At 36.4% G+C, this 27254-nt stretch overlaps 1 protein-coding gene across 8 annotated transcripts in view; it reads left to right on the top strand.

Moving 5' to 3' along the window:
- LOC148844339 (beta-amyrin synthase-like) overlaps nt 1-27254 on the top strand; it is a 55031-nt gene that overhangs the window by 3842 nt on the left and 23935 nt on the right. For all 8 annotated transcript variants that reach the window (XM_088959721.1, XM_088959720.1, XM_088959727.1 and 5 more), the window contains exons 6-9: nt 2507-2591; nt 3965-4131; nt 4237-4425; nt 4550-4663. In XM_088959721.1, the coding sequence (XP_088815847.1) occupies nt 2507-2591; nt 3965-4131; nt 4237-4425; nt 4550-4663 (555 nt within the window). The remainder of the gene's footprint in view (nt 1-2506; nt 2592-3964; nt 4132-4236; nt 4426-4549; nt 4664-27254) is intronic.

Here is a 27254-nt window from a genome sequence, read left to right as displayed (position 1 = left end):
TAAATAATATTTTTTAATGTTAAAATTTTATTATTTTAATAATATTTAAATTGAGTAATCCATAAAATTCTAATTTATATTGTTAGTACATAATTTTTGGATGAACCTTCTAAAAGTATAGATTTGTTAATAATATGAATAATATTAAATCTATTGTAATTATTTTTTTTGCTTTTAATATTTATTCTAAAGTTAATATATATTTTTATTATGATATATAAATAATTCTTAAATTTTTTAATTCAAACTATCTTTAGATAGATATAGATAAAAAGTGGTGGAGAGGATAAATAGGAATTAGAGATAAACTTTTAAACTAACTAATTTTTTAATTCAAACCGACTGGTGGAGAGGATAAATAGGAATTCAAATTATCTTTAAAGTTTTAATCTTTTCAACCGACTGATTAAACCAAAAAATTGACCCAAATCGATACAACTTGAGTGGGTCGGTTTTCACAAAAGGTAAGTCGGTTTGAGCTAACCAACTCCCCAACCTAACTAGGTTAATTTGGTTGGAAAAATAGCCTGCGATCGAACCAAACCAACTCATGAATACTCATAATTTCAGCTAAAATAATGGTCCCATATCTGATAAATAACAATAGTTTAATCTTCAATAATTATTGAAATTTATAGCAAAAATACACAATTATTGAAAATATATTGATAATTATAAAAATACAATAAGTACGAAAATATATATTGACTTAGTCAATAAATAGTATAATCTCAAATAATAGTTTAATCTCTAATAAATACTAATCAATAAGTTATAACAAAAATAAAATAAATATTAATAAATAATCATTGAAAATAAATTTATATAAATTTCTATTACATAACAAAACAAAATAAATTTATACATAATCATTGAAAATACATTTATCTCAAAAACAATAAATAATTACTGAAATACAATACAGATATATAATAAATATAGATTAAGAGTTTCAAATTATTATTAATAAATATTAATTTTTGAAATTTATTTACTTGAATTATTAATTGATATATGTGAAATTAGTTATTCACAATATTATGTCAAAATATTAAATTATTATTAATTTCAATATTATGTTTTAATTATTTTTCTACTATTTAGAATATTTTTAAATTTATTACATAATTTCTTTATTTTAAATACTTAAAATCTAGTTATGTTAAATACTTTGTTATTTAAAATGCCCAATTTTTTAAATACTTAAAATAATATGTAAAATATTTAAATTTATAATATTAGTTATTTATGGAATTTAACTATCCATATAATCATAATTTATACTATTATTACATAATTTCAGTATTAATTTTGTAATAAATTAAATTATTATTAATTTAAATATTATGTTATAATTATTATTTTTCTTTAAAGATTTTTTTTAATTTATTACATAATTTTGTTATTTTAACTATTTAAAATCTAGTTATTTAAATATTTAAATAATTTATAAAATATTTAAGATTTTTTGTTATTTGAATTTTATTTATTTAAATCTATTAATATTTACATATTATTAAATATTTGAAAAACAATTAAATTTATGATCCAAAAAAACATAATTTAAATTGTTAGTTCATAATTTTGTGATATATTTTGTAAAAATATAAAACTACTTATTAGATAATTTCGTTATTTTAACTATTTAAAATATAGTTTTGATAAATATTTAGTTATTAAAATATTTTAATAATGTATTAAATATTTAAATTTTTTGTTATTTGAATTTTCTTATTTAAAGCTATTACATATTATTAAATATTTTAAAAGCATTTAATTTGATAATCCGGAAAACATGTCTTAAATGTTAGTACATAATTTTGTGATATATTTTATTAAAATATAAAATTATTTTTTGTGTTTTTAATAAATATTTCAAAGTTATTATATAATTTTGTTAGAATATTTGAATAATTCTTAATTTTTTTAATCTAAACTTTCTTTAGATAGATATAGATAAAAAGTAGGGGAGAGGATAAATAGGAATTAGAGATAATTATGTAAAAAGTGTGGGAGTCAGTTTTGGATAAATTTTAGGAGAAGAGATTGTTTAGGTTATTGGAAAAGTGCATTTTCATTGGTGATTTCAAAAATAACATGGAATAAGAAACAAAAATGAGAAAAAATGAGAAAATTTCTTAACCACTTTGTTTTAATATACATACATACATACATACATACATACATACATAATATATACATAATATATATATATATATATATATAATAGATTTGGCTCCTACCAAATTCTTCACCAAAAAAGGAAAGCACCTTGGCCTATTCACCTATATAATTAATGTGATTGTTCATTAATTTGGGTTCAAATATATTTCAGTCAAACCAAATTTTGTTGGTAGTGTTGGTTAAGGTTCATACTAGTGAAAGGCTCTGTTTAGACGGAATACAAATACAAATATGTAGAATACAAAGTCTTGTTTTGTGTTTTATTTTATATCTATTTGTATTTGTACTATTTCCAAACCGAACCAAAATTTCTTGGATGCAGGTAATTGGATTATATGAATGGGAAGGCAACAACCCAATGGCTCCAGAGTTTTGGCTTCTTCCATCATTTTTCCCTTTAAGCCCAGGTTTGCATCAATTTCTCACTCATTCAGTGCCTAAATTATAAATTAAGTTCATAATCTTATATATAACCATGAGTATAGAGGTCTCTATTTGCTAGGGGTGTTCAAATTCGGTTGATAAACCGAAAACTGATTTGGACCAATTCGAATAAGTTAATTCGGTTCGTTTAATTTGGTTATCGGTTCGGTTCGGTTTTAGTTAAGTATATTAAACATTAATGTTTTATTTAATACTTCATGCTAATTAGTTATTATATTTTCCAATGAACAATTCATAATAGTTTATTAAAACCTAGACTCATTATTTAATGCTTATTAGTCATTAATTGATCATTAATCATTAATTACTTTTGAAAATGGCCAATTCGTCAATTCCTTATTGGCATAGGGCTTTGGGCATATTTTTTCTTTTAATTAATAATAGCTAATTAATTAAAACCATTGGGCTTTGGGGTCGTTCTAACTTTTAATTAATAATAGTTAATAATTAATTAATTAATTAAAACCATTGGGTTTCGGAGCCATTTTAACTTTTCATTAATAACACTTATTAAATGCTTGTCATTTATGTGGAACTAGACCTGTTCATGGGCCAGGCCGGGCCGGGCTCGGGCCGGACTTTTATTCATCATTAATGGAAATATGCTAGGCCCAAGCCCGACCTGACCAACGGGCCTATAACTTGGGCCTGAGCCCGGCCCTGATAAAAAGCCCAAAGCCCAACCTAATAAAAACAATTACAATTTTCCCTATTCAAATTAGAATTAAAAATTCAGATGTTTTTTTTTTTCTTATTTAAATGAACAATAGGCCTACAAGATGGTTTTTTTTTCCTTTTTTTTTACGTTTTAAAACACAGTTTTACATTCTTAAATCAAAAAATTTATTCAAATGGACATAATCACATAACCCATTTTAAGTCTATTTTTAGGTCGGGCCGGGCCAAGTTCAGGCCAGGCTATTTTGATAAAACCCGAGCCCGACTCGAATTTATTGTGGGCCGGGCTTTTTGGCCCGAGTTTAAGTCCGCGGGCCTATAAACATGTTCAAGCCCACCCGGGAGAACCAGGGTCCAACCAAACCAAACCGAATTCAGTTAAGATCGGTTCAGTTAGAGGATATGATAAAACCGAATAATCGGTTAAGTTCTCGATTTGAACCTAACTGAAACGAACCGACCGATTGTACACCCCTACCATCTATTGCTAAAATTTTAATCAAGTATAGGAATGACTGCTCCTGTGTTCCAAACATCCTTAATGAGTTGCGGAAGCTTAATTTAGTTTGTTGTTTATGAATGAGGAGTCCTGAGCATTCAATATCTAGCTCTCACCTCAATATTTATCTTCTTTCTTTTGGTATTATTTACAATACAGAAAACTTGTGGTGCTATGCTCGGCTGATGTACTTGCCCATGTCCTATTTATATGCAAGGAGGTTTGTTGGCCCAATTACACCTCTCGTTCTTCAACTGAGGGAAGAGATTCACAGTGAACCTTACCATAAAATAAGATGGAGTAAAACACGGCATATGTGTGCAAAGGTTGTTGTGCTCAGGTTTAAATCAATGTTGTTTCTCTTATTAATTAATTGATGCTTAATTAAAGTCACGTCATAATTAAGCAATTGTGAGAAATTGTTATTACAGGAAGATTTGCACTATCCTCATCCCTTCATACAAGATTTTCTGTGGGATACTCTCTACATTCTTACTGAGCCTCTTCTAATGCATTGGCCCTTCAACAAACTAAGGGAGAGGGCCCTAAAACAAACAATGAAGCACATCCACTATGAAGACCAAAACAGTCGATACATTACCAGTACATGTGTAATGAAGGTAATATAGACAACAAATAATAGAAAATGTTGCAATCTCAATGTTATACATATCTTGACTTTGTTCCGTCGTTTATATGGAATTACTTACCCATTATATGGATACATTGTGTAATTTGGCACAGTCAATTTTTATGCTTGCATGTTGGGTGGAAGATCCAAATGGGGTTGCATACAAACATCATCTTGCCAGGATTCCGGATTATATGTGGGTTGCTGAAGATGGAATGACGTTGCAGGTTTGTGAACAATGTCTGTCCCCGCTAGTTTTGCTAAGAGCATCTTTTACAATTTTTTTATGGAGTTCAATTGAAGATGAACAACATAAAGGACGACAATGTTTAAGTTTAAATGTTTTTACGTATAATATTTTAAATTATGTTGATATTACAAAAGTAATTTTGTGCTTTTCTTAAGTTTTCAAGCTATTTCAACATATATTTCTTTTAAAACTATTGACTCTCTTTGAGAGGACTCCTTTTGTTTTTTGTCGTTTTCTTCCAATGAGTCCCTTGTTTTATATTATTAACTAGAGAATGCAATTTTATCTATATTCCATTTTCATCTATTCATTTGTGAAACTTCCCTCCATCTCAAGGATAGATGCATTGTTCGTATCTCTAGAAATGAAAGGAATTACATAGGTGCATGGAGCCAACTGTTTCAGTTGCATAACTCCATCACTTTTTATAAAGGATTATTAATCCATTCAGGTATCATGATCTTCCCCTTTTTGGCCTTCATCATTCAAGGTTCATAGCCATTTTAGTTAAATCTTTCTATTTAGTAAGTTTTGACTCGCTATATTAGGAGTCCTAAGGTATTGTTAGAAGGTCTTCTATTTTAGGAAATGCCCTTCTCATTAGTTTGTGATGCCCTAATCATCGTATTAAACAATCTAATTAACTATCACAATGAAACAGATAACCCAATTTTATGGTGCATCTCTATTCACTGATTCAGTTTGTTTTTAGTTCAATGATGGAAAGCCTTTATCGATGCCATATTATGTTAATTTCTATCAATAAGAAATTATATTCTTCATGGGGGAACCATATTAATAGTCCTTATATCATCGACTTTCATACAGTTAGTGTGGTGAGAATGGGCTTTAGTTATGAGCTTTTTTGTTTTTTTCTTTTAATTATTTATTTAGTGTTGGCCACCCCATTAAGGGCATCCAAGTAATTGTACTTAATTTTAGAATTAAGTTAATAAAAGAGATCAAGGGGGCTAGAGAGAGAGAGGTTCAAACTCTTCTTTTCTCTTCTTCTTCCACAACTTACTGCTAAAATCTCTTTCTTCTCCTTTCTTTTCCTTCCTTTCTTTTCTTCCTATATTTTTTGAATTACTGCAAGTGTATTTTTCAACTGTTAGATTTGTATAGGCCGCCGTGGGCTAGGGTTTTCATAGGGTTCCCCTTTTTGGAGAGAAAGCTAGTAGAGGGCCAATAGGTAAGGAGATCATTCAATGGTCTATAAGACATCATGGCAATGATATGCATTCAACCATGATGGGCATAGAAAGCCACCATAGTCTCAACACAGGCCAAGCACTTAGGGCCCATGTGTAAATCTCATTCACATAGAACAAAAGATCATATATAATAAAATAAATCTAATTTAAATCTTGTAAAAACTAAGACCATTTAGATCAGCACACTATCATTCCATTAATGAATCCATTTGTTAAGTAAAATTTAACTTGATATATGGGACCAACTGAAAAAAAAAAAGAAAAAAGAAAAAGAGTCTAGCCCATATCATATACTAGTCTAAACCAAATGGATATGTCTTGCTTTAATGTTACTTAATTTGAGTTTTGAAAGCATGTGCCAAAGTGGTTCATGTGTTGTCCTATTATACCCTTGATCCAAGTCTAAATTCGATCGTTAATGTGATTTTAGGGGCTGTTAATAGTCCCCAAAAAACCATGGGTTCGACCTAATAACTTTGGACTAAACCTTGGTCAATTCAGCCTAGGGTTTGGTGTTCCAAAACATATACTGACTTCAAAGTTTGTGTTATGGAGATTAACAATATAGAATCATAATCAAAACACTAGAAATAGAGCAAACAATCATATGCAAATAAAATAAATTGGCTGGGAGTTTGGTGATCTGAATCCAATTTGGAAAACTGCAACTTGCCATCAAACTACACTGTGCACCCAACTTGTACTCCTTTGAGAAATACGAAAAACCCTAATTTTCTAGTTCTTACATCAGAAAAATCCAAGGACAATTTGTCAAAGAATAAAGAAAACAATTAATTACAAATTGCATATAAAAGTTGAAATCACATGATGTAATTAATTCTTGCAAATAATAAAGATTTTGAACTCCACCACACTCGAACCCAAAAATTCAAGATTCTACTACAAAATTGTTCTAAATAATGTGAGAAAATAAAATAGATTAAATATTCAAATCATTGGCCCAGTCTGAGAACAGAATTCTCAATGTAGATGATATCCAAGTCAAATTGGCTTATACTAGTTATGGCGGATTAGATGCATAGTTCAAATCTGCTCAAGCTTGGTATAAATACTGAACCTAATGCTTCAATACCACTACTGGAAGTCTGAAACTCAGTAGTTTCATGACTGAACTTGTTAGGGTTGATGGCCAAATTACAAAAAAAGAAATCAGAATAAGCTGAAACCGATTTCTTAGTATTTAAAAATCTGATTTTTTTTGTTATTGAACTTGAATTAAATTGGACCAGATTTGAAATACAAATTAAACAGAGAATACCTGATATAGAGTCCACAAGTTAAAGCTCTCAAAGTGGTAGTTAATAGCCAAAATTCAAACCTAGATCGTCCTCCCAGCTGAAGACGGCATAGTTGGAACTTGAGGCCAATCCTGCAACAATACTTTAGTTGATTTTGATCTCCAGCAGATTGAAATTCATGTAGCTATATGAACCACTTAATCTCTTATGTCTTTTTTTTCAAAAGCATAGTGGAAAGCAGTGAAGAAACAATTCCCTCCTTGGCTGGTCTGAACTAGGGTTTATGTGAAGCAAAAGAGAATAGAAAAGTAAAAAAGTGTCTAGGATAGTATAGGTCAATCTCTTCCTCTTATCCCTCCTTGGCTATGTTGTGGGAACAGGGGAACTAGAGCTTAAATGAATACGCAGCGGTCTATTCATCTGGGAGGTCAAGTTAACTCCAGTGCTGGCCAAGGTGCTTCCATCGAAGGTTAAGATCTATTCTCTATTTTCTGCCAAGGCAACCATGGCTATGTCTCTAGGGACTTCCTCTGATATAGGGAAGTCAAAAGTTGATGGAAAGGTAGCTAGTAGGTTAGCAGTTGATTGACACTTGATGGCTTTAGGTTGTGTATTCTCTATCTCATATTTGTTGAGCTGCATCATCCATTTTATGAGTCTGCCGGAAGAAGGAGGTCTGTCCATGAAGAATTTCATCAAGTCACTTTGTGCGATGAGCTGCAACTTTTGCCACAAGATATAGGGTCTAAATTTCTGTGTAGAAGACCAAGGCCAGACATTGTTGCTTCATGTGAGAATAGTTCTTTTCCACCACCTTGAGAGTTCTACTAGCATAGTAAATGGGGCTTTCTATCTTACTCTCATCTTCCTACGCCATCAGGCACCCTATGGCTTCCGTCCCTGTTGCGATGTACATCCAGAATTCTCGCCCATCTTTGGGTGGTGACATCACAAGTGCCTTAGCCAATGCTTGCTTTAGCCGCTCGAAAGTGTCCTGATGCTCCTGGGTCCATTTGAACTCGATAGCTTTCTTGACTAATTTCATCAATGGCAAGGCTGTGTATGTGAGGCCGGGAACAAACCTTCTCAGATAAAAAACTTTTCCGAGTAATGTATTTAACTAGGACTGGTTTACTGGTGATGGCAGATCTAAGATGGCTTTGACCTTGCTTTCATTTGGATGAATCCCAATCTGATCTACTCTATAGCCTAAGAATTTGCCTGATTGTACTCCAAATGCACATTTTAGTGGATTCAGCCTCAATTTGAATTCTCTACATCGGGTAAAATCTTCCTTTAGACTTCGGGGTGCTCCTCTTTCTTCTTGGCTTTGATGACTATGTCATCTACATAGCACTCCATTTCTTTGTGGATCATGTCATGAAAAAACTAGTCATGCCTCTTTGATATGTGGCTCCAGCATTCTTCAATCCAAAGGGCATCACTTTATAATAGAAGTTTCTTATGGGCATTCTGAAGGCCGTATGGGGTGCATCTGTGGGGTCCATGAAGATTTGGTTGTATCCACTAAACGCATACAGGAAAGAGAAAAGTTCATGTCCCACCGTCAAATCTATCAACACCTCCATATTAGGAAGGGGAAGTTCATCCTTTGGACAAGCCTTATTCAGGTCCCTAAAGTTAATGCAACATCTGCGATAAGGTGAGGTTAGTACCTAGGTGTTGTGTTATTGCTATAGACTTGGGTGGGAAACACTAACCTTAGCTGTCCATTCTTCTTCTTCACTAGAACAACATTGGCTAACCAAGGGGGTGTGCTATGGATCTGCTCTACTTCCTCCTTAATCTTTAGCATTATCTCTGGCTTGAAGATCCTCTGCGGCTACTTTACTAGCTGAAATTTTGGATCTATACAGAGAGAATGGCAGACAAGTTCTAGATCGAGTCCTGGCATCTGGTCGTATGGCCAGGTGAATACATCCTAAAATTTTGTGGGGAGAGCACGAGTTAGGCTGGCTCTAGGCTCTAAGATTTTTGCGATAAGGTGTGCCTTTACCTTTTAGAAGTACGATGAACTTTTCCTTATTCTTGGTTGCTAACTTGGCAGATATATACAAGGGTCTTTTGTCAGATCCGTCAACTGCTATGTTGATTTCTTCCATTGGTTCTTCAACAGTGTCGATGGTGTCCATCATGCATTTTGGGGGTGTCCTAACTTCACCATAGTATTTTTGTACACCTTCTTTCGATTTCTGATGTTGTTCAATTGTCATTTGTCTCGAATTTTAGATATTTTATGCTTTCGTAGGTATATGGTTTGAATGTTGTACCTCTATGCTCTATTCAATGGTTGAGCCGTCGTTTAATGGCATGATCGTAGCAATATCGATTTGTGATGTGGTGAAATAATGCTGGTTGAAACATTACTTAGAGTCTTTGGATAGAAAATGTAATGATTTCTCTAACAAATATGTATGCCTTTTTTGGAAGTAATAGAAATCGAAAAAAAAACTTTTTGAGAAATAGATTTCACTCTAGGTACATGCTGCAATCAAGTTACGTTAAGCAATTTATAAAGATCATACATCGGGGATGGCCTTTTTGGTTGCAGGAGGTCCGTCACTCTCGTGGACCTCAATGATGGTGTAATACTCTTTCCCATCGTCCCCTATCACCCATACACATTTGCTCGTCTTCCGTCATTCTGACGTTCTTGCGAGCTTGTTTTTGGGTGGATGTGAAAACTTTGTCCCCTCTACTTTAGTTATCTTCATCTCACCATCCTCTGCCAAAATAGACGACATCTTGGAAGTGTCTCGGATTTGTTAAACGGGGTCCAAGTGGCCAGGGTCCTTATTGACCTCCCTCGGTATCTGACCTTGATGCATTGGTGATATGTTGAAGGGACAAGGGCTAGATCATTTATCAGTAGCCACCCAGAAGCACGTGGTAGGAAGTCTTCCCTCGAACTACCTGAAACTCTTGCATTGTACTGAATGGCCTGATCATGACCTGTAGCTCTATAGACCCTTTGGGGGTTGATGGACTACCATTGAATACCGTTATTTCCAACAGCAGTCCTTTGATGTCCTCTTTTCGGATACCCATCAGCTCTAGTGTGTGGATCGGGATGAGGTTTGTAGAACTTTTGGGGTCAACCATTTATCTACGCAGGTCATACCCTCCTATCTTTGCCATGATGTTCAAGGGCTATTGTGAAGGGGATCGGCGGCTAGCATATCGCCTGCTGTGAACTCCACGTTGCTACAGTCGCAGCTATACAGCTGTAGGGGGTATCAAAACACTTTTGCCAACTTCCTGATAGCCCAATTTTTGTGTTGTTGTGTTGGCTCCCTATTTAGTGAAAAATTGGTGCAATTCTTTGCTCTGCTCTAGCCTTTCTATCAAGGTGTTGGCTTGGTATTGTCTAGTTTCCCTGCCTATGTTGACACTACCTCTCCGAGTGTGTACTGGCAGGGTATCAGTTTCTACACAAGTTGGTCCCTTTATCACGAACTGATCTAGCTTCACTTTCTATACAAATATTCTTCTGAGGGTGAAGCAATCCATCAACTCATGATGTGGTGTCTGGTGATAGTTACACCACCTACCGCCACTCTTGTCCTTCTCTGGGTCTACTTCCGAAGGTGGCAGCGGCAAATTAATAACTTTGAATTCAACCAACTTGATCATAATCTCTGGGTCTATTGGTGCATCTCTTCTTCCTTGGGTGTTGCCACTCTGGTATGGCCATTGTCTTGTTCCCCCATTATTTCTCGGCCTCTTGTCGATCGCATACGCCTCTTCCTTGTTGTACGGGGGTGTGCTCTTAACAGTTCACATTGTCCTCTGCACATTTCCAGAGCTGGCTAAAGGTTTCTACTTTGACATTTTTTATGCCGATCTGGTACGTAGGGTGCATACCCTGATCGCACTATTCAACAAAACTCTTTTCAGTAGCATGCTCATCGAAGAAGGAATGAGTAAGCTTCTAGAATCTCATGACATAAGCAAGAAGGTCTTCCCCTAGCCCCTGTTCTACATTCTGCAAGTTGGCCATCATCAACTTCCTTTCTAGAGTGAACCACTTCGATAGGAACCTCTTGGCCAACTCACCCCATGAGTCGATACTCCCGAGGGTGAGACTCACAAACCATGTGTATGCTGGGCTGGTCAACGATTTCGAGAACTCTCATACTTTAAGGTCCCCCTTGAGAGTGAAAGGACTGAGGAAATCTTCAAATTTGTTGATATGTTCCTGTGGGCTACCCCTCTACCCATCATATTACGGCCATTGTTGGGGAGAAGTATACTTGGTAGGGTAAGGTTTGTACAAGATACAGTCAAAATAGGGCTTCTACAAGATTGTCGTGTCCTAGGCCCGACTATGGCTTTCAACCACCATCCGGTGGACATACTCCTTCAATTCATCTTTACTGAAGGTAACTTTTGATATGGGGTCAACACTGGGGAAAGCACAAAACTGGTGGGCGGGTACAGAGCCCACCTAAGATGGGGCCGGGTTGGTCCTATGATGTTGCTCTGGGACACCAAGGAAGGTGGGTATGGTACCAGAAGTATGGCGGTTGGGATTGGAATTCGAGACACCAAGGATGGTGGCAATAGGTGTTTGTTTAGATTGGGCTGAACGATTAAGCAAGATCTGGAGGATGATCCTTATTTCCTCCATGCCCTATTCGATTTTCTTGAAATGCTCTTCAAAAAGCGGAAGGGAAGCCTCAAACCTGTAGACCTTGTTTGACAAGATTTCAATATTAACATGGATGGGTGTTTCTATCTCAAGCTGATTTTCGACTCCTGGGTTGGTGCTTTCTTGAACATTGCTCCATTCCTCGAGGATGGTAGTGAGGTTGATCCTTCTTGAGGCCATCCTTCGTGATCAAAGACGGAAGCAGAGATTTCACTGTAGGACTAAGGTGTAAGGCTATGTTGAGGATTGTGGAAACTTAGGAGTATCGGTGGCAAAATGCTCAAGATTCAATGATGACTAACGTGAGGAGGACCCTCTATTTATGAAGAAGATCCTGTGATCCTAAAATGTAGGAGATGAGGATCTTCACCCCATATCAGGAAAGGAATATGTTGTTCGCTGGCAATTATTAGGTATGCTATTGGGATATCACCACATGTCTCATGAAGATATTCTCAAGGATTAGCTTTCCTTATCCTTGAGATCCCTCAGTACTCACATGTGCTACTACCCATTTGCACTCCATGACTAATCCTACGTGGTGACGATGATGTCACTATCTGAAGGTTGGTATTTTGTAAATGCCTCATGGTGGTTCACAAAGTGCTTTGTTGTAATGGGTTTGCATGTGTTTGGGCATGCCCGGTCCTTACCATGGTCTTGGCCCATTGTCCTCCCCGACCTGCTACTAGGAACGGGTTCGTAGGTGGTGAGTTTCCCGCAAATCACCACGAGTGTTACTTCATCGCACACTCAAATGTACTTGGGTCTTTTAGGCGAGTCTTTCTGAGACTTGTTTAGGTTTGGGCATTGACTGGACTTGGTGGGCCGCAGGTTTAACGCAGTTCTGCTTAACATGTTATGGGTTTATCGTGACAGTGATGATAGACCATAAGTTCATCACAGCGTGGAGCTTCACTGTAGGCTGCTTGTAAGTGTTTCTGTGGTGTTATTCTTGGTGTTTGAGTGCTCTTTGAGGGTCTGAGTGAGTTGTACACACCTACACTTTGAATTTATCCTTACCTAAGAAAAAGTAGGATTGCCTCCACCTCTTGAAACACCATTGACTGGTAGCAAATGATTTGTGCTTCTATGGGACCCATGGCCCTGCTATCCTCAACGTCTTCGCCTAGACCTTAGCAACCAAACACTCACCTTGATCTTATGCTTTGTGAAGCAATATTGAGCTGGCCTTGAATTGGCTCTTGCTAATACCACCATGGAATCAACAACCACCATCTTGATAGATCGAACATTGGGTACCCCAAAGACTCTAGCCCTTCCACCACAACTCTCACTATAAAACACCATCCCTAGAACCTCTACCTCCATCTTCACCATGTTAGGTAGATCAGCCTAAGCCAGGGCCTAAACCACTACAAAAGCGCCACATCTAAGGCTCTCCATTTGAGGTTATCCAAAGCTACATCTACAAAATCCCAATGCATTGACTATTTTCTTAATCGTTTTCCAACTCTAGGCACAAAGGAGCACACCAAAGCATCACACCCTTCATCTCTAGTAGCCGTTAAAGACCCCACTCCTTTCAGGTTAGGGTTCCAATACTTGAAAACAACTTTGTGCCCATTGCACCAAAATAGTCTCGAATCTAACAATCTTAAAGCCTCTTCCTCTGATTCCAACATGAACAAGAACCTACCCCCAAATGGGGTTCTAAATTCCCTTCTCCCCTACCCACTACATGAGAACTCCAAGCACTTTTGGAGACCCAAACTACTCAAAACATCTCCTTCTACCTCACCAATCAAGTAGCAACACAATTCTACCTATCTTTCATGAACTCCCTTATGCCTGCCTTCAACATTCTAACTTTTGCATCTCCCTCCTCTAAAAAACCAAGCTCCATTCTAATCTCTACATCCCATCAATGCCATTGTTTTCTCATGAGATAAATATACATTATTCTATCTAGAGAAATCATTTTTTAGTATTTGTGTCCTACTGTAGTCAAAATAATAAAATAAACCAATAACTCCCTCTCTAGTGAAATGTTCCATTTTATCTCTAGAAATGTGACCTAATCTTTTATACTACAAAATGGACAAGTTCTTATTCACTTAGCTCCTTTTATTCCCAACCATATTTTTTTCATGCATACTCTATAGGTTACAAGCTAAATCAGAATGCAATTTAATCTTATAATGATTACTGCCTAACACCACATCCAAATATAATGGAATTATGGAATAGAGTAAAACCTTTGTTCTTAAACTCAAATTCAAAATCAAAGAAATCAAATTTCAAAACTGAAATCAAACTTTGTAGATAAATAAGTACTATCTACTAGAACTCAATAAGCACAAAAATCTAAAATGGGATGATAAGTCTCTACAACTTCAAAATTCATTTCTATTTTGTTACCAATTTTTATGTTGTGTTCTCCCTTATGCACCAACCGAACTTGATAGAAACTACGATATGTGTTGTACAAGCTGTATCCACCAAAATATATTCAATTGGTGCACCAACTAGATTGGAGTTAGAAATCAGAAAGGAAAAGTCATTACCATTCTTGTTGAGACACATTGCATGTTTGGAGCACTCCTTCACATGTTCCTTCTTATTATAGAATAAGCAAACGAGTTCCCCACCATCTATAACTACTACCTTTTCCTTGCCCACTCTTAAACTTTTCTTTACAAAGTATTTCTAACGTGGTCTAGTGGAAATGTGAGAAATTTTGTTTAATTGAACACACATGAAAATTCGCTCACTCATCTTTCACTTGTCTCTACTTATTATAGTAGACCATAAATGAAACAAATTGTGCAACGAAGAGTTTGTGGAAACTTTTGGATATTTTAATTTTCCATTTTAATAGTCACTCAATGGATTTTAGTAAAGAGGTGATCTTTATGATAATTATACTCATGTCATTTCAGTGCTCCCACATTTCATACAAGCCTTATTCCTTTTGTTCACAACTACTATTATTAGTGGGCTCAATGGACCTCTCAATCCTAATTGTACAATCCACATCCATACACCCAATAATAACCATAATCTAGTCCTTCCATTTAAAACATTTCACAATTAGCATATCAATACCTGGCAAATAATCAACAGTCAAAGCAAAATTGACAAGTGCAATTTTATAACAAGTACATAAACAATGAAATTACCGTATATGTCATACCACATATTAAGCATACACACACATCAATATTCTTAATTAAACTAGGGTAACAAAGAATTAGATCTCATCAAGATCATTATATAAAATATTCTTTATTTGGTATTGACCTAAGATCGATATAACACATTGTCCTTCTATCTTCCAAACAACAATTTACAAATGATATCTGTGGTTTGGACTAACTAAGTGGTCTTACTATCTAGGTTGTCCATCATTGTTGGGTTAAGGACTTTCCAACAAAAATCTCTTAATTAGTCCTTTTGTCCCACTCCAATAATTCAAAGTAGCATCCTTCCATTGGACCAACCGACCATCCATCATTGTTAATTACAAAATGTGACTTTTTATGGAGTAAAACCTTACAGTTATAACATAAAAGATAATAATACAAAGTCAAACATATAATATACATGCAAAAGAATGATAGTTACATGGCGTTATGAAAACCCAATGAACAACAAATATCATAAAATTCAAAGCGTTTAAACAAAATTGCTAAAGTGAGATAGTCATTCCTGGACTTGGAAGGTAAATATGGAACTAAGTGGTGATTTGGTTCAACTTTCGAGGTGGATGGTGGGTAGAGGGACAATCAAGTTTTATTTAGGCAAGTGGACTATGGATGGCCCTTTGATTGATAAAGTTATCTAGCAGGAAGGGATGAATTCGCAGTTGTGGGTTTGTGATGTCCTAGATGAAGAAGGGGTTTGGCAGCTGGATCAGGTTTGTGGCTTTCTAGAGGATGATGTTCGAAATAGTATTCAGGGGTCTAGTGTGAGGCTCTCCAACTACCAAGACAAAATTGTTTGGCTAGCTGAGGTGAAGGGGGAATTTTCTTTACATTCGGCTTGGTCCTTTTACAGGACTGCTCATATTTCAGTGAGCTGGTCCAAGGTGGTGTGGAATGCTCTTATGCCAACCAAGATAAGTTTCTTTGTCTGGAAAATTATGGTTGGAAAGGTGGGTGTGGAGGTTAATATCAAAGAGCTGGAAATTCCTTTGGCTTCCAGATGTGTGTGTTGTTGTCATCCTTCAGAAGAGGACATCAATCATGTGTTGGCGCATGGCTGTTTAGCTCGGAAAATGTGGATCTTCTTCAGTAGAGTTTTAGGGTTGCCTTTTAGGGGGGAATGAGGGTATTAAGGAACTTCTTTTTGCTGGTTTTTAGCAGCATCAACTAGGAACCAATGGGGTGTGGTGGGGTGGATAGCATGCTTTTCTGTTTGGGAGATTTGGAAGGAGAGAAATAGGTGCAACATGTAAATAAATTCAAATGCTAAGAAATGGTGATTTGGGTGGTAATGAGATGGTTACACAAGGTGTCTTCCTCACTGAATTTGACCCATAAGGTGAACTACAATTAGTAGATCTCCTTGCAAGGACTAGGGTTACGGATCCAACCTATCAGAGAAAGGCATGTCTAAGTTGTTCATTTAATGGCTGCACTGGAGTGCTTTATGAAACTTAATGTCGATGGAGCTTCCAGAGCTAATCCCGGCCCTTGTGGAGGTGGTGGAATTATTAGAAATGGAAGGAATGGATTTGTTTGTGCTTTCTCTAACACCTATGGCATTGAAACTAATTTTGTTGCAGAAGCTCTGACTCTACTAGATGGACTGCACTTTGTAGTTGTCTCAGGAGTAAATAGAATTATGGTTGAATCGGACTCCAAAATTCTGATTGATATTCTCCATGGAGGTTGTACAACACCCTGGAAGCTTTGGTTTTGGTTTTTACAAGTATAGGAGCTTAGGAGTAGTTTGGAATTCTTTTGTGTACATATCTATAGAGAGGCTAATCAACCAGCAGATGCTCTTGCAAAGCCTGGTTGTTTAGCTCCATAGAAAATTGTTTATGATTGCATAGAAAATCTTCCTTCCCATGTCCAGAATTTGGTTACTACAGATGGTCTTGGACTTCCTTTTCTAAAAATTCGTTGATATTAGGTTTCCCGAACACTTGATGTTTATATGAGCTAGGTTTCTTTTGTATAGATTTTGAGGGGTAAGGCCTTACATCCCCCCCCCACCCTGAGGTTTTTTCTTGAATATTAATAAATTTGCAGTGGCCACCCCTCCATTGGGAGTAAATTTTGTGGTTAAAAAAGTAAGATAATCATTGAACCAGATCAAAATATCCACATCTAGGAAATATTTGAACATGAAATTTTTATACACGGATGCAGAATGGGAATGTCTATAAGCCCTCCAAGTTTCATCAGAATATGAGTTTGGAAACCCCATGAATTAACCTATCAAATTTCATAGACTTTGAAACAACTCTCTTAAACCTCCTTTTCTTTCTAAAATCTATAAAATAGTTGGAGGAAGTTATTCTCTCTATTCATAGCTACCTTCATTGATGGATGATATTGTGTACATAGCTCTTAAGTGTTTATTGTAGTTTCAAATAAATATGGGTGCATCCAAAGTGGGAAAATATTCTACAGATAGGATTTACATGAAATAGATTGAAGTAAGATGACTTCTTACGTATTATAGAGCAAGATGACTTCTTGAGGAAGCCAAATAGAATCTTTTTCTACACTCTTCTTACAACTAACTCAAGTTAACAAAAAGTGAAAAAGACCCAACTAAAATACTTTTTTTGCATGTTATAGACGAAGACAAAATAAACATAAAATCGTTTAACTTTCTAGCACATTAACCATAACATTCTCCCCCTTAATGTGTTGTTGTACTCTTAATGCTTCTCTTAATTCTTCAAACTTTTCTCTTGTAATGGTTTGGTGGAAATATCAGCTAATTTCTCTTGGGTTTTACAATACATTAATTCCACTTCTTAGTCTTGAAGGACATCTTGGATGAAGTGATGTTTGAGAGCAATGTGCTTTGTTCTACTGTGAAAATATAATATTTTTGACATTGCAATGGCAGATTTGTTTTCATAGTGGATCATTATAGCATCCTCTTGATTATCATTGATTTCTTCAATAATTCTTCTAAGCCAAATTGTTTAAGATATTGTCATTGAGGTTAAAACATACTATACTTCTACTAAAGATTGAGCTAATGATTTTTGCTTTAAGCATCAAGAAAATACACCAACACCAAGGGAAAAATAATAACCAAAGGTGCTCTTCATGTTATCAGCACATCCTCCCCAATCACTATCACAAAAAAAACCTAATCTCACTTCACTTCCTCAATCATATTTAATTCGATGACCCATTGTTCCTTGTACATATCTTAGCACTACTTTTATAGATCCAAAACGAATGTGACTGGGTTGTTCATAAATTTTGATAGTAAACTTACAATAAACATAATTTCTGGCATTATAGCAATGAGATAGAACATGTTTCCAACCTAGCTTCAATACAAAGTTTCGTCCACTTTCTTACCACCATCTTCATTAATTTTTCATTGACAACTAGTGGAGTAACTATAGGTTTAAATCCAAACATTTTAAATTTTTTGAGAACTTTTTCAGCATACTTACTTTAACAAATAATTATACCATCAACACCTTGATAAATTTCAATACCAAGAAAGTGATGCAACAATCCCATATCACTCATTTTGTATGTTCTCACCATTTCATTTTTAAAATCTTCAATCATTTTTATAGTATTTATAGTAAAAATCAAGTCATCAATATAAAGAGCAATTATGAGAATATTATCCATACCTTGATTCTTTCTCAAAGTAGGTTCACTTTTGCTTTTTGATAGAGGCCCATCTCAAGGCCCATCTCATCATCTAGGCGGCAACTAATGGGATATGAGTCACATGCAGGATAAGGATAACTTCCAAGATCCAAGATCCAAAATTCAAGATAATTCAAGATAATTCAAGATAATTCCAAGAAGATAGGATAACCCATGCATGGATAGATCCAGGGAGATCGGACGGTGGAGACCGAGGCAACCTCCTAGAAAACTTCGATCCTAGTTTTTCTACAACTTTCCAGATGTATTATAAATACAATTATTTCCAAGCTAATAGATATTCAAGTTTTTCTCCCCAACTTTTCTCTCTCCTCTAGAGATTCGCGTATAGTTCTCTTCGGCTTCACTACGAAGCCTTGCGTTCACCCAGTGCTTGCATAGCCAGCCCAGTTTATTGCTTCTATGCTACGTCAGGTAGTATCAAAGCAGGGAGTTCACCCAGTTAGATGGCCAACCAAGACGGTAGCAGTCGCAACCCACCCCGTGATGGAGATCAGTGGTTACAAGCTGTTTGGAGAGCAATCGAAGAGCAGCGCACAACCACATGTAACATCGAGCAGCAGTTGGCAGAGATCGTTGGACAACTGTGGACCTTGTTACGGGAGGATGTTCCACGGAACTGGTAGAATCCATATCCAATCGAAGAAGACAACCATGGTAGACCCCTCGTCAATCCTGCACCCCGACATCCTATTCTTGACGATGATAGTGACGATGAGCTAGAACTCAGTGTTACTCCAGTCAATCCCGGCGACGGCAAGAATGTAGAAATTGGCGCAACCCAGGTAATTTCAACCTCCATCAGAATAATGATAAATTTAAACTCAAGGTAGATATTCCTACTTTTAGTGGAGATTTGGATATAGAGGGCCTTCTAGATTGGATCACAGAGGTTGACCATTTCTTTGAATACATGGAGATCCCGGAAGAATGAAGAGTGAAATTGGTAGCCTTTCGCCTGAAGGGGGGTGCATCTGTCTGGTGGGAACGGATGAGAGAGACCCAAATCAGAGAAGGAAGAGGTCCTGTTGGAACCTGGAGGCGCATGAAACAACTAATAAGGGGTAGATTTTTACTCTCAGATTATGAGCAATATATGTTTGAATTATATCAACGATGTGCATAGGGTTCCAAAAGTGTCAATGAATATACATCTGAATTTCTAAGATTGGCTTAACAAAATCAGCTATCTGAAAGTGATAACTAGCAGGCAGCTCGTTATCTAAGCGGTTTGAGACCGGCCATCAGAGACAAAATTGGTGTCTAGATGGTTCTTAGTGTACAGGAAGAAAGGAACCTAACCTTGAAGGCTGAATTAATGTTCCAAGAGAAGACCCGAGGTGAGAATTACCACCGGTACAGTGGGAGCAACAACAGACCGACAACAGTCAACAGGAACAAATCAGTCCCAAGAGTACAGCCTTCTCACCAGGTGAGTACAACTAACGCCAATAAGGCCATCACGAGGGGAAATACTTGAGGTAACCCTTCTAACCCTCCTAAACCCAGCAATCCCTATGCAAAACCTACTCCTTTTAAATGCTTTAAGTGCAATGAAGTTGGGCATAGGTCCAGTGACTATCCCAGACAGAAGGTAGTTAATATGGTAGAAAGAGAGGAGGAAGAAGATGTTGAAGAGGAAGTATATTATGGACCTGATGGAGAAGACGAAGAAGGTCCCTATGAGCATGAAGAATACACATGTGTTGTGAGGAAATTAATGTTGTCCCAAAAAAGTAGTGATACCACTCAACGACACCGACTGTTTCACTAGATGTACTGTACAGGGTAAATTATTTGATTTAATTATTGACAGTGACAGTCAGGAATATATTATTTGTAGGGATATCATACAAAAAATGCAACTACTTCCTGAAAAGCATCCAAACCCATACACAGTTGGGTGGATCAAGGAAGTCGGCGGCGTACGAGTGGAGGAACACTACAAGGTCCCATTCTCCATTGGTAAGTACTCTGATGAGGTATATTGTGATATTGTAGATATGGATGCTTGCCATATTTTGTTAGGGAGACCTTGGCAATTTAATACAGATGCAAAACACCTGGGTAGGAAGAATACCTACCAACTCGAGAAAGAGGGTGTAAGTTACACCTTATTACCTATGGCAGAAAGGAATACCCAAAGGCCCCAAAAATAGATGAGAAAAATTTTCTTACTATTACACATCATCATGCTGAATTTATAAAAGAATGTAAGGATACCCATGTGGTCCACTTGTTGGTAGTGAAGGGAGAAAGTGAGAATGAGACACTGGAAGGAAATAAAATTCCAGTGGAAGTGTAGGGACTACTTGATGAGTTCCATGATGTAGTTCCAGAGGAGTTACCTAAAGGACTCCCACCCATGGGCGATATACAACATTATATTGATTTTGTTCCTAGTGCTAGCCTACCTAATCTACCACATTACAGGATGAGTCATAAAGAAAATGAAATCTTACGGGGAAAGGTAGAAGAATTATTGAAAAAGGGGCATATTCAAATCAGCATGAGTCCTTACATAGTACCAGCATTGTTAACACCAAAAAAGGATGGAAGTTGGGGGATGTGTGTTGACAGCAGGGCTATTAATGAAATCACTATTGGCTACAAATTCCCCATTCCCAGGCTAGATGACATGCTAGATCAACTTGATGGAGCTGTAGTATTTTCAAAAATTGATCTCAGGAGTGGGTTCCATCAGATTAGGATCCGTCCCAGAGACGAATGGAAGACAACCTTCAAAACTAGAGATGGACTATTCAAATGGTTAGTCTTGCCCTTTGGACTAACCAATGCCCCCAGCACCTTCATGAGGCTAATGAATCAGGTATCCTTTTACTAGGAAATTTGTTGTGGTATATTTTGATGACATTTTGATTTACAGCAAATCTATCACTGAACACATGTGGCATATCAAGGAGGTATTAAAAGCACTAAGAGAAAACAAATTATATGCTAATTTAAAGAAGTTCACTTTCATGAGTGATAATTTGTTGTTCCTGGGATTCATTATAAGCAAGGATGGAATTAAGGTGGATAAAAGAAAAGGTGAAAGCCATTAGGGAGTGGCCGACTCCATCAAACGTCACGGATGCAAGATGTTTCCATGGGTTAGCAACTTTCTACAGGCGATTAGCAAACACTTTGGTAGTATTGTAGCTCCCATCACTGAGTGTTTGAAAAAGGGGAAGTTTCAGTGGAGAGAAGAATAAGAGTAGAGTTTTGCCCTCATAAAAGAAAAATTGTGTACTCTTCCTGTCCTTGCCTTGCCAAGTTTTGATAAACTATTTGAAGTAGAATGTGATGCCAGTGGAGTTGGCATAGGGGCTGTATTGTCACAAGAGAAGAGACCCATTGCCTTCTTTAGTGAATATTTATGTGAAGCCAGGAAGAAGTGGTCCACCTATGACAAGGAATTCTATGTTGTGGTTAAAGCCTTGAAAACATGGGAACATTATTTAATTGCAAAAGAATTTGTTCTTTACACCGACCACCAAGCTCTTAAGTATCTCAGTAAGCAGAAATAGTTGAGGAGAGATCTACATGCTAGATGGTCTGCCTTCCTTGATAAAGTCCCATACAAAATTATGTATAAGGCAGGGTAGCAGAATACAGTGACATTATAAGTATCTCCGTAGATGTGTCACCCTCATCAAGACTCTCAATGTTAAAATTGTGGGCTTTAAGTGCTTGAAAGACCTATACGCCCAAGATGAGGACTTCCAATAGGTGTGTGAAAAATGTATAAATTGACAACCAGCAGGAGATTTTTACCTTCATGATGGGTTTCTTATGAAAGGGGAACAACTGTGCACTCCTTGTACCTCCCTCTGTGAAAAATTCATTAGAGATCTGCATGGGGGAGGATTGGTAGGCCACCTTAGAAGAGACAAAACAAATGAAGCAGTCAAGGGGCGTTACTATTGGCTAAAATTAAGGAGGGATGTGACTACTATTGTGAATAGATGCTATATCTGTCAGACAGCCAAGGGACAGACCCAGAATATTGGCCTCTACATGCCTTTACCTGTTCCTACTACGATTTGGGAAGACTTGTCCATGGATTTCGTGTTATGTTTGCCCAAAACTCCTAGAAATATGGACTCCATCTTCGTAGTGGTTGACTGGTTCTCAAAGATGGCTCATTTCCTTCTATACAAGAAGACAACAGATGCAACAACGACAACCAAGTTATTTTTCAGAGAAATTGTCCATTTATATGGGGTACCCAAGACCATCGCATCAGATCGAGATACAAGGTTCCTAAGTCATTTTTGGATGACCTTGTGGAGGCTATTTGACTCATCATTGAATTTCAATAGTACAGCCTATCCACAGATGGACGAACAGACAGAAGTGGTGAATTGGACCCTTGGTAATTTGATTCACAGTATCTACACGGAGAGACTGAAGCAGTGAGTTTTCACCATAGCATAGGCCGAGTTCGCCTACAATAATGCAGTCCACAGCTCTACGGGTAGATCTCCATTTTCCATTGTCTATATGAAGGTTCCTAATCATGCATTGGACTTAGTGAAACTACCCAGAGTCCCCAGTGCCTCGGCAGAACAGCTGGTAGAGTAGATCCAGTCCATCCAAGACACCGTAAGGCAGAAACTGGAGCAAACCAACACAAAATACAAGATGGCGAAAGACAAGCATCGCCGACACCAAGTATTTGATGTCAGTGATGAAGTTATGGTGTTCTTGAGAAAAGAACAGATTCCCGTGGGAAAGTATAACAAGTTGCAGCCTCAGAAGCATGGTCCATACAAGATCACAAAGAAAATAAATGACAATGCTTATGTTGTGGACTTGCCAGATCACATGGGTATCTCTAAGACATTTAATGTTGCTGACCTTCATCGATACTTGCCCGAGATGACACTTGCATATCCCAGTCATGACTCGGGGTTGAGTTCTTTCCAAGTGGGGGAGAATGATGGAAGCCCATCTCAAGGCCCATCTCATCATCTAGGTGGCAACTCATGGGATAAGAGTCACATGCAGGATAAGGATAACTTCCAAGATCCAAGATCCAAAATTCAAGATAATTCAAGATAATTCCAAGAAGACAGGATAACCCATGCATGGATAGATCCAGGGAGATTGGACGGTGGAGATCGAGGCAACCTTCAAGAAAAATTCGATCCTAGCTAGAAGATTAGTTGTTTAGATCATCTACAATTTTCTTTCCTAGTTTCTCTACAACTTTCTTGATGTATTATAAATACAGTTATTTCCAAGCTAATAGACATTCAAGTTTTTCTCGCCAATTTTTCTCTCTCCTCTAGAGATTCATGTATAGTTCTCTTCGACTTCACTATGAAGCCTTGCGTTCGCCTAGTGCTTGCATAGCCAGCCTGGTTTATTGCTTCTACGCCGCATCACTTTTCAAGAAAACTTTCTCAACAAAGTTGACATTAATTTGGATATACCATGTTCTTGGTGCTTGTTTTAACCCATATAGGGTCTTGTTTAACTTGTTTCATTGCCTTCTTCCAAATTTCTTCCTTTATAGCTTCTTCAAATCATTTAGGTTATGCAATACAGATATTGCACCTTGCATAAACATCACTCTAACTCCTCATTTTCTTGGAGTTGAGCTAGATGAAGATGAGCTTGAACTTCGAGATGACTAAGAAGTTCCTTCATTATTTTGAGTTGTATTCTCTTTCAAACTATACATGGAAACATGTTTTTCTTCAAAATTTTCTTGCTTCCAATTCTAGATAGTTTTCTCATCAAACAATACATCTCTACTAATAATCATCTTGCTTCTTTTCAAACTATACAACCCATAACCCATTGACATAAAGCTATAGCCAACAAAAATACACTTATCACTTGTTTCATTAAGTTTTGATCTCTTCTCTTTTGAATTTGGACATAGAACAAACTACTAAACACTTTCAAATGCCAAACTGATGGTTTACTTCCATTCCAAACTTCTAATGGAGTCATTCCTTTATTAACAATAGTGGGGCACTGATTCATCAAATACACAATTGTGTTAACAACTTCAACGCAAAAACTTTTGGGAAGTTTCTTCTCATGTAGCATGGATTTATCCATCTCCATTATAGATTGATTCCTCCTTTCGGATACTCCACTTTGTTGAGGAGTATAATATATTGTAAGTTTCCTTTCCATGCCTTCATGTTCACAAAATTTATCAAATTCATTTGAAGTATAATCCTTTCCACAACCACTTCTCGATTTCTTAATGTAACACCACTTTGCTTCTCAACAAGACATTTAAATTTTATGAAAATAATAAGCACATTAGATTTTTCCCTCATAAAATAAACCCAACTCATGTGAGTATAACCATTAATAAAATGAATGAAGTATCTGTTTTAGGAGTGAGAGGGAATCTTCATGGGTCCACAAACATCGGTATGAATTAATTCAAACACTTTATTGTATCTTACAACTCCTTTTGGAAGTGGTTACCGATGATGCTTTCCAAGTGCACAACCTTCACAAACTTCATGCTTCTCTTCAATGTTTAGGAGCCCTTGAACCATCTCCTTTGGTGAAAGCAACTTTAATCCTTTGAAATTTAGGTGGCTAAATCTCCTTGGCATTCATATAAACATTTATAGTATAACTAAAAATTAGAGGAAAACTTTTATATGTCTTCATTTTTACATTTTTCACTACATGTTTCTCAAGCCACCAAATAACCAAACCCACCTCTCCTATACTAACACCAACACAAAACACAACAAAAATCTAGGACAAAGACTACTAACCTTTAGCTAATCTACTTCAACCCTATATGCCAATGGAGCTTCTTTCGACAGACCTGACACATACATCAACAAAAAAAATCCCTAAATTTTTTTGAATCTCCTTTAGAAAAAGAAAATATTTTATTGAAATAGAAAAACTAGGATTTTTTTGAATCTCCTTTAGAAAAAGAAAATATTTTATTGAAACAGAAAAACTAGGAAGGAGGGCGACACTGCCCATCAATAAAAGTAATACAAGAGAGCCAAGCTCAATAACAAAACTAAAGAAAACATAAATCAAGTCGAATATGTTGGAAGCATTAGGATCCATCATAAGGATGGCCAAACCATGCTAGATGGGTAGGCGAAATTTCAAAAATTTCCTAATCCTTCTAGGAGTCAAATTCCCTATATTTTTAAAAACTACATTTTTCAAGATCATTCTTGTACTGAACTGGATCGGATTTAAAACCAATCAAAGAGGGAGATGTATAACTGATATGGATACTACAAATGCAGATCCTAAGGTGGAATTTCATGCCCAAATCATTCCTAAAACAAGCCTCCATTGAAGATGGTGTAGTGTATTCTTGAAGCTATTTCAGCAACATAGTTTTCTACAAAACTAAGATCTAACTACTTGGATTGAACTGAGGATGATGAGCCTGATATCCCTGGAATTTTTCTTTAAAAAATCAGAGGATAACTTATCTAAATCAATCCCAAATAGCTGATGACGATTTGGGAAAAAATTGGAAGACAAAAGGGTGCAGAGAGAACAAAAAACTGCAAAAATATAAAGTTGTCTTGGACTGGTCCGCCCCCTCCTCTTTTATAACCTCTTGTGGAGCTATCCCATAATCTAATTAAGAGATAATCCAGATCTAAATCAGATCTAGACTTTAATTAGAGACATCACTTATCTTCTTATAACATTAGGTGCTCCATACCAAGACCCAAACCCAGATTCTCCCATGAGAGCTTAATTAATCATATTAATTATGGGCCTTAGGCCCATCAGCTATAAGGCTCATCACCTAAGGGTGTTGCATGGCCAACATAAACCTGATTTGTATGGCGTGCAACCCTACAATGACCTCACATAAGTCCACATAGGTTCAATACAGGCTTTGCAAAAAGGTTTGGCTGAATTCACTACTAAATGTAGTGAACCCTAAGCGCATCACTATGGGCTCAATATGGGCCCAACATTTATACTTAAATGATCATTGAATTTAGTCATCCTATGAAGACACAAGGATAATGGACACCAGTAAGATAATAGGTAATTAGCCTTTAATGTTCTCTTACACTTAACCTCTTGACCCATAATAATCAAATACTACCCGACAAAGAAGGACGTCTCCCCTGGCTACAAGGTACAATGCCACACATTCTACTCGGATGGATCCTGAGAATTAAAACCCTTTTGCAAACATTTTTCATAAAACATTAATATATATCATATAAATATATTTTGCAAAACCAAATCTCAAACATAGTTGAAATCCATTATTGATAGTTTAGGTTTCCATCAGAGAGATTGTAAGCTCTATCATTCACTTTATTCGAAATAGGGGTCGATCCTATCACTATGATCACCCACTCAAATGAACTCTCAAATTGTCCCAACATACCTAGGTTTTGACCCTCAATGGATGTCATTGATGGGCATATCAAAGACTTTCCAATCTAATACCAAGTGTAGTATAATAATCAAGTCTAAGGGTAATGTGCAACTTTTTAATTTTTCCCATCAATTTCTAAGGTCGAGGGGCATAATTGGAAAATGGTTCGAGTTCAGTGTTTCATCCAAACACACACTACATGTGCTT

This window comes from Nelumbo lutea, chromosome 8 (assembly GCF_056320005.1).
Source record: "Nelumbo lutea isolate HS-2025 chromosome 8, American lotus-T2T, whole genome shotgun sequence".
NCBI lineage: Eukaryota > Viridiplantae > Streptophyta > Magnoliopsida > Proteales > Nelumbonaceae > Nelumbo > Nelumbo lutea.
The sequence above is the reverse complement of the archived record's forward strand: the minus strand, read 5'-3'. Positions and strand labels throughout refer to the sequence as shown.